This window comes from Tinamus guttatus, unplaced genomic scaffold (assembly GCF_059628265.1).
Source record: "Tinamus guttatus ecotype Peru unplaced genomic scaffold, ASM5962826v1 Tinamus_guttatus_pri_ptg001200l, whole genome shotgun sequence".
In the NCBI taxonomy this organism is placed as follows: Eukaryota; Metazoa; Chordata; class Aves; order Tinamiformes; family Tinamidae; genus Tinamus; species Tinamus guttatus.
Genome location: NW_028289734.1, coordinates 58851 through 70216, shown reverse-complemented (window position 1 = coordinate 70216; position 11366 = coordinate 58851). Strand labels below are relative to the sequence as shown.

Sequence of the window (11366 nt, the reverse complement as noted above, 5' to 3'; positions counted from 1 at the left end):
CTTTTTAGAGCTGCTAAAGAATATCCGAGCGATTGACTAAAATTTGAATCATGCCACTTTGTTATGTAGAGAGTATGCATGTAAACTTGCTTCTTGCATGAAGGCTAGAACGGAATCCAAAAAGTGGAAGCCAGAGCTGTGGATGTGGTGAAATCTTATTTGAAAGCAAAAAAAAAAAAAGAGAGAGAGAGAAAATAATGTATGTGGTTCTTATTTATTTTTCTGCTAAAACTTTGTTTTTTAGGCAATGTAAGCATTTTAAGGATATGGTTGAGAAGAAATAGGTATGTCAGCTCTTTGCCCACCACCCTCACCTGCAGTTGCCAAAACAGAGATCTGTTTGAATGGAGAGTCTCCTTTGTTAGCTGCCACTTTTGCTTACTGGGACAATATTCTTGGTCCCAGAGTGCGACACATTTGGGCCCCAAAGACCAAACAAGTTCTCCTCAGCGATGGTGAAAGAACTTTTCTTGCAAATCACACACTAAATGGAGAGATACTTCGGAATGCAGAAAGCGGTGCAATAGATGTGAAGTTTTTCGTTTTGGCAGAGAAAAGAGTAATCATTGTGTCATTAATCTTCGATGGAAACTGGAATGGAGACAGAAGCACCTATGGACTGTCCATTATACTTCCACAAAGTGACCTTGGCTTCTACCTGCCTCTTCACAGGGTGTGTGTGGATAGGTTAACACATATTATAAGGAAAGGAAGAATATGGATGCACAAGGTAGGTTTGCTTTTCATTGCTAAAAACAGTTGTCTTAGTTGTTTTGGGCACTAGCAAAATATGAGGCTGTGTCATACCCAGACAAAACTGGAAGGAAAGTGATCTCTCTAGAAGTAAGAAATCCATATGTCAGCAAATTCAAAGCTGGATTTTCAGTCATGTGAATTGTTGTTACATAGGGCATTGTATGAGCATATGCCAGTTCTCTAGTTAAAACAGGTGTCCTACGCATTGTCTTTCATCTCCCTGAATCTAATAAAAATTAGTACTACAAAATGTGCTAAATAAAGTATTCGTATTCAGTAGAATTGGAAAATTACTATGTTTCAGATAATTGTTTTCACACTTTGTGTCCAAAAAAGGAAACTCTTGAATGATTTCACGTTACTGCTATTGTATACAGTAGTCACTGCATTATTTCCCCAAAAAGATATTGGCAAGCAGTTTTTGCAAGAGAACTCACCAGAGTATTAAGCTGTGGGAGAATCAGTAAGATAAATCTGCTTTAGTCCAAATATTATTACTACTTCTGAATCCTGAAGAAGAAAACTCTATTAAATTATTTTTAAAGAATTGCACCTTAGTGCATTGTGGATTTTTCGTGATTAAATGGAAATCATGTCTTTCATTAAAAATACGTGATGGTCTGATAATAAAGTCAGTTGCTCTCTATACGTTAGTACTTTTGACATAAAGAAATGCTCATGCTCTTACTTAATTTCCCAGTCATTTAGGTCTCTCTTTACAGACTTTCTGTGTGGAATAGGGAAGTTCAGATAAAGCTTTGTGCATCGTTGTTAACTACAGCTTCCCTCTTTTTCAATCTACTGTAGAAATGGCCTTTCAGTTATTTAAGCTTTTATTGTGAATAATAATTCAATATTGTTCAATTACATTTTGAATGTTGTTTGCTACTGAGCTGCTGGTGAGTGTGTTTGGAAAGCCTAGTCCAATCTCTTTTACAGTGGTGTTTTATATGCTGTGAGGTTTTGTGTCTCCTGGACTTGACTTCTGGTTCTTTAAAACAGAAGGCATGTTTTGAAGTCTTGTCAGTGTCTGAAGATGTGAAAATAATCCTGTCTTTCCTCCCCTGTCCAAACCAATGTCTTTCCTTATCCTAGAGATATCATTTTCTCCTGTTTCTCTGGGAGTCATCCCTGTGTATGTTAATCATTTGAAAATAAAAGTATATAAAACGGAATTCTGAACTTTAATCTTTTGATCATTTGTCATTTTCTTGGTCTGTAACAAAAGAACTACTAATCTGTTGTTACTGACATCATTCTCTCACTTTCCTGCTACTCCTGCTATGTGTAAGAGGTTTGGTGGGAAGTGGAACAGGGAGCACTGATCACTTTGAAGTGACTTCATTCCTAGCAGTGTCAACTCTGTAAAAGAAAAAGACTTGAACATCAAAGTTTGAATCTAAGAAGCATGTTTCTGAAGGGAAGAAATTTGGCCTTTGACTGTTGTGTGCATGCGTGTATAGAGAAATACCAAAGCTTTTATATTTAACTGCTTTCTTGCTCAGGAGAGGCAAGAACATTTCCAGAAGATTGCCTTGGAAGGCACGGAGAGAATGGAGGATCAGGTAAGACAGGCGGTTGATGAATATGGCACAACATGACAAAATTAATCGACTGGATCTCGTGACTGTAGCACTTGGTGCCACTTCTCATTTCTGGGATTCAGGAAGATACTTTGGACTGGCTGATGACCTGCCATACACATGAGGCCAACTACTGAAGATAGGATGGTGGGAGCTGTGAAAAAACAAATACATTGCGTCACTTTATGTGTAAAAGGAAAGTCTATGAAGAATGTTGTATTTCAGAAGAGGGAAGTGTTTTATGTGTAGTTCAGTTTCCCTAAAGGTAGTAGCTTCCACAGATATATGCTTTCTCCTGTTAAGAGTAGTTTTTCAATAGGTCATTACCTTTTCAGGTTACAGAGATGTATGGAATCTGTTGTGTTAGAATGTGCTTGTAGATCTAATGTGTGAGACTGTGAGGTTTCTGAAAGAGTAAGTAGGAAAATGTGGCTTTTGTGTGTGTGTGAAGCAAGAGAAATAAGGCACCATGTTAATAACTAGTAAGCCTGATACTGTTGCCCTGTCACTGTGAAAACATTATAGTTTGAATACAGTACTTGCATGTAATATGGTGTGAATAAATTGTATCATTATAAATGTTTTCTGAGTAGGTTGATCAAACTGATCTGGTGAATCAGCCTAGCACCCCTGGAACACATTTTACATGTCTGGTTAAAAAGTGAATTGCGTGTTTCCAATTTACAATTGCTGTTGAAGTTTTGTGTATTAACTCATACACCGCACTTGCAAATAATAGAAACTTAAGATGTTTTGCCTGAGTTTCTCCCTGGCAACTTCCTGTACTGCATGCTTTAACTTCAAACATGTTATTTATTCCACAGGGCCACAGTATCATTCCGATGCTGACAGGAGAAGTTATTCCTGTAATGGAACTCCTTTCGTCTATGAAATCACACAGTGTTTCAGAAGAAATAGATGTAAGTCCTTATATTTATTGCATTCTGAGTAATAAAGTGATGTTCTCATTTGAAGCTCTCAACAACAACAAAAAATAACGTTCCACTTAGTGAAGTTTTGCTCAGCACTTAGTAAAATTAGCTACCAGTGATACCATTTTTAAAAGAACGGGAGAGAGGCTGTTCACACAAAACAAAACAAGTGAAGATGTAATTGGGTTTAATGTTGATAACCGTTTCAGTGTGGTTTATCATTCTCATGAAAGAAATAGAAGTGATTTGACTTGAACTAATTTAAGGTAATCTGGAGAAGGCATTAGAAAAACCTCTTGGGTGCAATCTGACTGTCAAGTTGGAGAAACAAGTTTAATCATCAGTGACTTGTTCAGTATTCTTTGGCCAAAGACTGAGGCCTTTTTACGCTTTTGGTTTTCTGGCAATGTTAAAACTTTAGCTTAAGCAGATCCTAAAGAGAGAGTTCCTGAAGAGCAAGCACCTGTGTTCAAAACAAAAAGTAGTTATTTAAAATTGGCGCATATCCTTGTGTAACCTTTGTTTATGTTTATTGCGTTTCAGATAAGTGATACTGTGCTAAATGACAATGACATTGGGGATAGTTGTCATGAAGGCTTTCTCCTCAAGTATGAAATTCAGTTTTGATAGCAAAATGACATAGACTTGTGTGTGTGTATATTTATAAATATGTATGCATGTGAGTGTGTGATTAGATTTATTTGTAAGAATGGAAAAAGACATGTATTTGACTTTTATTGTATTTTTAATGTAAAACCAGAAATAATTGCACTTCAGAGAAACAGTATTCTGTGGGAATAGTATTTCATCGATTTTTAGATCATGTTATTTTAGAATATCACCCTTACAATTTCATTAATTTCTGTACTGCTTAACTTCAAATAATCTATAATCTGTTTATACAGTGTGACATATTCTTTCAGTACTGCACAAATTCATGTGTTAAATTTACAAATTATTGACACATAGTATTTACTTTTATAGAAAAATTGGGTTCTCTTTGTGTTTTTAATCCTTTAAGGCTATCACTCTTTATAAAATAATATGACGAATGTTGTTAGATGGATTATTGTAAACAACTAGAGTCACTGATTCTATGATGATAAGTTACTCTTCTATCAGTTAATGGCTGCCTTGATGCTACTTCTCTTTCACAGATAAAATTTTCAAGAAGCAGAATAACTTGGCCATTTGCCTAACGGGTCCTAACATCAAGGACCCTGCTTGAAACATATCTATTACTCTGACATGCTGCTGACAACATCCAAATAAAGAGCAGTGAGATGTGCAGTGTTGCACAGTAGTCCTCCTAAGTCAGAGTCACTGCATATGTTACAGCTGTGTATCTCTACAGTGATCAGGAGCATACTTCTGCGTTATGTGATTTTCTGTGTACCCCCTTTTCCTGCTTTTATAACTTTTTAAAAAATTACTGCTAATAGTATCAAGGTCGTACAGTTTTATGCAGCAGTTGTACAATTAGTGGCAAGGTTATTGACCAGAAGTGACATGAATGATCTGATGAACTCTGTGTCTTGAAGGATAAAGATTCAGTTAAGCTTCCTGTGCTGCTCTACTTGATGCTGTTTTTCAGAGGGTAGTAGACCTTATCAAGTCCTCTGGGTGTGCTCTCAATCTAATATAGTGTTGGAATGGATTTCCGTATTTTGCTGACTAAAAATTGGATCGCACAAAGTAAGAAATTCATCTGCACACCTTGAATCTATTTTAAAAATATTTGGTAAGGTAAAGAGTAGTAGGCCCACTATAAAGTCCACCTGTAGGACTTTCACCTGTAGGAGAGTCTCAGCATAGCTGTTATAATCCTAACCATTTTAGAAGTGTTTATTAGAACTGCTTAAACAGTATCCAAACAGTTGCTCAATTCTAATACTTATTCACAGCTGTCGGAAAAAAGCTTTCTAATTACAAAGATAACCAGACTTTTGATACCGTGTGGTAGGTAAGAAAAGTGATGACAAAGGTGACGACAAAACATCAACAGAAGTCTGTTAAGAACAGGCTAAGGGTTGTGAGGATTAGTGCAGATAAACTTGTAGCAGCTGCCAAACTGAGGAGTGACTAAATCAGAGCAGTGCTGCTGGCAAATCACAAGACAACACTCTCTAATTCCCAGTGTGTCACTCTATATCAAGGATCTCACACCTGTGAAGTGTTCTTGTCCATGTAGTTAACAAGAGTAGGGCAGTCCATCTACCAAGTGTCCCAAAACTGGAATCTGACACAAAGTTTTCGAAAATGAGAACCATCAAATAAATCATCTTTCAAAATTCTTTCAAATCCTTTATTATTAATGTCTTCTGCTATTTTAGGTGAATTATTTTGTAGTGGTGGTGAAGTGGTGTAGATGGTATACTACAGTTACGATACAGAGACAGTTTGGGTTAGCACCCAAGTGATATTTGGAGATTTTGTCTGCCGGTTTTTCTATCAATTGGACTAAAACTGTAAGTGTTGCTAAAATCTGAAAGTTATACTGGGGACTTAATTCTGTGGAATCATGGTGATGATTATATTTTAAAAGTATTTATAAAGGTATTAACCTGTTCTGTTTTTATTTGCAGTGCAATTAGTTCACATTTGCAGACCTGTGGTTGTTCTGTAGTTGTAGGAAGCAGTGCAGAAAAAGTGAATAAGGTAATGCACTTCTGAACAAACCAACTTGAATGGCCATTGTTAAGAGTGTGAATGTGTCATTTGCCTATAGATGTACCTGAGGTTGAAGAGAGAGAGAATATCATTATGGAATTGTCTTCAGTTAATTACTCTAACAGTTATCAATTCTGCTTGAAAAGTGGCTTATAAGTTGTTTTCTGGCAACTTTAAGCAAGGCAATATATTTAATTTTATTCATATTGTTCATAAGGGAATAGTGGATGAATTGGAGATTTTAAGATCAGGTTTGTTAGCTATAAATATGAATTGAACCATTCTGGTGTGACTTGCATAGCTCAGGTCAACAGGTGTTGTCCATGTACTTTAAGAAATGGATATCTGCATAATTTTACTGTGCTGGGGAATACATACTTCTGCATCATGAACTGCTTGTGTTTCATGAAACAGATACACAACTGTAGTTATAAACACACTCCTCAGAATGTGCAGCTTATTAGGATCTTCATCTGTACCATCAGTTTCAAGATATTTGCATACCTGTGTCTGCAATCTATTTGAAATTAATTTGTAAATAACTGCAGACTTAGATCCTTAAATTAAGTTGACTCAACTTTTCAGAAGAGCCAAAGAGATGCAAAACACAAATGTAGACCCCTAAAACTGCAAGAAAAACACCATATTTCAACATACTTGCTGTAGCATGTGTAAAACTGACCTAATGTTAGCAACTTTCCAGGGCTAGAAACAACAGGCAGCATTAGCTGCACTTCTTGGTAGAGAATAGTAAAATGTACATATACCACTATGATCCAGAACTCACCGTTGGAGGCTGTCATTTTGGAACAATAAAATTACTACCTTTTTTGATAGCCACCCTTTTCTCCATTTTATTAATACTTTTTAACTTTCTTCTAAATCTGTTGATTTCATATTGGTTCAGGTTAAGTATTTGTTATCTTTTCTGTTTTTTCTTGTAATGTTTTTTGTACAAATATGGGAAGTTTTGATGCTTTTTTTAAATTTACTAAGTGTTTAAAAGAAAAATTAAAGGAAGATTTTTTTTTATTCAGTGTTTTCCAGCTCAAATTTTATACACAGCTTTCTGATTACATATAAAGCTAGTTTCAAATAAATTGAAAATAATTTCTGGAAGATATATATCTGTGTTTGTAGTCCACTGAAATATTTCTAAAATCTTATTTATTTATGGCATATGGCAGTATATCAGCCTTTCACCCAGGAGGGTTTCCCTCCACCCAGGAGGACTTAATTAGACTATTTTTCCATCTTTTCTAATAAATTCACCAAAGTTAATCTTGAATCAAAATATGCACAGACAAATCATGGATTTTATTTTTTAAAAAGTAAATGGAATTCACTAACTAAATTGCCTCTCTGCTTTCACTCTTTAATCTTCTAATGTTAAAGCCTGTTTGATTCAGAATATCCCTGCAGGTGGGAATGGAAAGAAGGGCTTTATAAAAACATACGATCCTAGAGCCTTCAGGTATTAGATACTATTACGTTTAATGAGGACACTGGTACTACTCAGAGTATTTTCTCTGCGGAGTAGTAACAATATTTTCATGTTCTTAGACCGTGACATGGCTCCTGGAGTATACATGTGGAGAAGCAGTATGGTCAAATAAATTCATTTCCTGACAGAAAATATTTTTCTATATTGGAGTTTTCTCTCCGATCATGTTTTTTTAATTATGGTGTACTGATCGTTCAGTTCTAGTTTATTTTGTAAGCATAAGACTTTCCATTTACAGAAATTCTCACTTTCGTGTTTTTTTGATAAATATGTGAATGTATCTGTGTGTATTGCTTCAACATAAAATAAAAAGAATACTCGGCCTATTGAATATGTTATAGATTTGGTAAGTAACTGTATATTAGCTACTCTGCAATATATTCCTTTTTTAAAAGTTTAGAAAAAAAAAGGTCTTCTTGAGTAAACCTGTTTTAAAATAAGTACTTTGTGATATTTTTAAAAAATGTGAAAGAAAGAAGCTGTTTTGTGTGTATTGAGAGTGATGATAAACTACTCCCAATCAAATGCATACTAACACTTGACGTTCTGTTCATGAGATACAGATAACTGGAGAAAAGAAAATGATCAATTCTTAGATGAAATTTGCTAAATATAATTAGTAAGTATTGTTCCAGGGATATTAGATATTAAAGGCTTAAATAGTTAGGACAGTTTTAAAAAATGTATATTGATAAGCTAGATGTTTGAGAGAAAAAAAAAAGTTTGGAACAATGTGAGTTTCAATATATATCCAGGGCAATATTGGTATTTGATATAAATCAATAGATAGATATACATTGATATAGATATAAATTCTATACAAGTCCTTGCTGTTACTGTGTTCTTGTGCTCATTTTGTCATGGTACATCTATTCTAAAGAAAATGCTTTCTCTAGCTTGCTTTATAACTAAAATACCTGTTGCAAAGCATCAAATAGATTCTGTCAGAAAGTAGCATGGCATTGGTGGTGTTACAGATACTGAGCAAGGATAGGGCCTTCCCAAACACAGATAGATAAGAAATTACAGTTTGAGACTGTAGTTAAGATTAGTACCATGGAATATGTGCTAATATTTGAAGATTACTTTTAGTTGTTGCAGGATAGGTGTATGTAAAAGGTTAATGAAAAACATTTTTTACTTTTGATAGAGATCTTAAGGAAATAACATTGAGGAAACATAATAAGCATGGATGTTTATTGTTTAAAAAAATAACTTTGTCTATTGGAGAGAATAGCTAGTGTTTCAGTATGCAGCAATTAACAAGCCTAAATGAGCCAGAAAAGTAATCATAGTAACTCATTTTTAAGTAATAGGAAGACACAGCAAAAGTGATTTGCCCTATGTAGTTGGCTAAGAGAGTTTTGGCAAAAGGTGTAGAGTTTTACTCATTTAGTAGGAAATTGGGATAATATGGCTTATGTCTTTATAATTCAAGTGTGTTACTACTCTCCCATTTTATTTCTGGGTCTTCTAAAAAAATTAGCATTTGAAATATGTAGTATGTTCTAGTCAAAAATTGTTTTTCAGGATCAACTTAGTCTTTAATTTTTCTTGTCTTTACAAAACTGTTTTTAAAATGCAGATTGTGAGAACATTGTGTCTGTTTCTTACGCCATCAGAACGGAAATGTTCCAGACTCTGTAGAAATGAATCATCTTTCAAGTATGAGTCAGGACTTTTTGTTCAAGGATTACTCAAAGTAAGTCCATTAGGCAAATTTTATTATGCAATAGCTTAAGATCACTACCCAGCTTGTGTATATGTGTATGCGTATCTAATATGTGACATTTCTACATTCTTGCCTAGAGAAATTCATTGTCTTTCATTCATTGTTTCCTAGTGCTAAAGGTATCCCTTTCACTATCTGTATGTTAAAATTACAAACTGTCTTTTCTACGAGTTACATATTTCTTTTTCCTGAAAAAGAAATATATATCTGGGGTGCAATAATAATTTTCTTTTTCCTGCTTGAGGTAGCTTAGATTCTAACATGCACTGGTTTTGTATTATAGCAAAACCCAATCCTATAGTTTCCAAGCATTTTAAAAGGACTGTAACAATGAGTGCAGATATATAGAAAAGTAGTGCTCCTTGCTTTGGTAAGTCTGTCACATTAGCCTAAATATGTCAGATAAGTATAATACTGAATTCTTAATGGAATCAAGAAGCGGGTCATGTAATAATGAAATGAAATAAACAAATTAACTCAAGACCTGTTTTCTCATCATGACCTAAAGGGAATCATCCATTACTCTAGGACGTTTTACTGGGCTTACTGTCACCAGTTTTGTCAAGTGAAATATGTCTAAACAAATGTCATTTAAACTGTAGGAATGATGTTTTAATGTTGTTTGATTTCACTATAGCTTTGTTTTTTCAAAAGAGTGACTATTTTTTTTCACGATAACAGGATGCAACAGGAAGCTTTGTGTTGCCCTTCCGTCAAGTAATGTATGCTCCATATCCCACTACACATATAGATGTAGATGTCAATACAGTGAAGCAGATGCCACCTTGTCATGAACACATCTATAACCAACGACGATACATGAGATCTGAGTTGTCAGCATTTTGGAGAGCTAATTCAGATGAAGAGATGTCTCAGGATCCTATTATCCACACAGATGAGAGTTTCACACCTGATTTGTAAGTGCTGTCACGGCTCTCAAAGTTATTTGTTATGGGTTGAGAGAATATCAGTATAAAGCTTTTCAATAAAGTACAGGATTGGGGCTTGCTGTTGCACGAAAATACTTCAACTGTGGTACTTGGTCTTCATCTTTTGGATTTTCCTGGTTCTGTCAGTAGGCTTGCTGCATTAAATGTTACTGAAATTCATTTTCAGTGACACTTCAAACAGTGTTTTGTTCATTTTGTTGCCTCATTTTAAAAGGAATATATTAGGACAAAGTGTATTTGACAAGGCCTGATGGCTTTTCTGTTTTTGGTTCATTTTGCATGGCAAAAAAATAAAGCATAGAGGTTTTTTAATGTATGCTGTATTGAAACGGGTGACACATCTGTGTTTGATGACGGTGTATTTCTCTTTCTTTTGGATGAAGGCAGCAATATGTGTCATGTTTTAGAGTAACCTTATAACTAGTTGTTAATTGTAAAAGAACTGCTCTTGTAGTTTGAAAAGCTGCTATTGCTTGTTTGATGAACTTATTCACAGCAGTCCTTGGAGGACAGTTTCCTCTTTTCAAGGTAGTCTTTACTATCTCTTCCGTGAAATGAGATATAAAATCAATAATTCAGATTCATGTTTTTTTTTAAATGGAATACTCTCAGTTCCTAACACATTCAGAATTCTTTACTTTTCACAGAAAGGAGAGATTTATTGTTAAATATTGAGAGCTCCTGCAGGAAGGCAGTTGTGTCTCAGTTATGTGCTGTTTTTATGAATGAAAATGTTCAACCTCAGTAAGTAGCTGCATCTTGTCCAGCCTTTTTTACTTCTTTTTTTATTATTTTTGGACAACAGACTTCACCAATTTTTCAGGAGCACTTGTCAGAGTTATGCTGACATAAGTTGCTTGTGCTTAGATTCTGTTTGTCTTGCTAGCATTTTCTTTTCCTTCTGCACTTTAGTCGGTTTATAATTAAACTACAAGTCTGATTCATAACCTTTAACTCTCTAGGCTCACAATTGTGGGAGAAATTATAATGAACAGTTTTGAACCTTACATAGAAATAGTGTTAAAGTCTAAATAGATGTAAATGTGGTGCTGGAATTAATCACTGTAGCTTGATAGCCGTTGGAAACGTAACATTAACACTATTAACAGTAAAGCTCTAATTTATTGAATATGCTCTCACTTTTTGACTAAATCCTGGAAACTTAATACTTTTGTTACACTTCTGTCAGCACAGAATGTATTGTGAAGTAAATTATTAAATGCATCTGCATGCCCTGTT

The 11366-nt window shown here is 34.7% G+C and overlaps 1 protein-coding gene across 1 annotated transcript; it reads left to right on the top strand.

Moving 5' to 3' along the window:
• Positions 1 to 279: 279 nt before the first annotated feature.
• Positions 280 to 10098, top strand: LOC148590627 (guanine nucleotide exchange factor C9orf72). Its single transcript, XM_088538811.1, has 7 exons — positions 280 to 730; positions 2262 to 2321; positions 3164 to 3259; positions 3815 to 3879; positions 5857 to 5929; positions 9031 to 9147; positions 9859 to 10098. The coding sequence occupies exons 1-7, from the start codon at positions 287 to 289 to the stop codon at positions 10096 to 10098; spliced, it is 1095 nt and encodes a 364-aa protein (XP_088394937.1). The 5' UTR covers positions 280 to 286.
• The last annotated feature ends 1268 nt before the right edge of the window (positions 10099 to 11366 follow it).

What these genes read in the sequence shown, in the direction of transcription:
- LOC148590627 (XM_088538811.1), top strand. Translation starts at nt 287, where the DNA reads ATGTCAGCTCTTTGCCCACCACCCTCACCTGCAGTTGCCAAAACAGAG. An exon ending in CGGAGAGAATGGAGGATCAG is followed by an intron (nt 2,322 to 3,163) that starts GTAAGACAGGCG and finishes TTTATTCCACAG; the next exon opens with GGCCACAGTATCATTCCGAT. An exon ending in TTGTTCAAGGATTACTCAAA is followed by an intron (nt 9,148 to 9,858) that starts GTAAGTCCATTA and finishes TCACGATAACAG; the next exon opens with GATGCAACAGGAAGCTTTGT.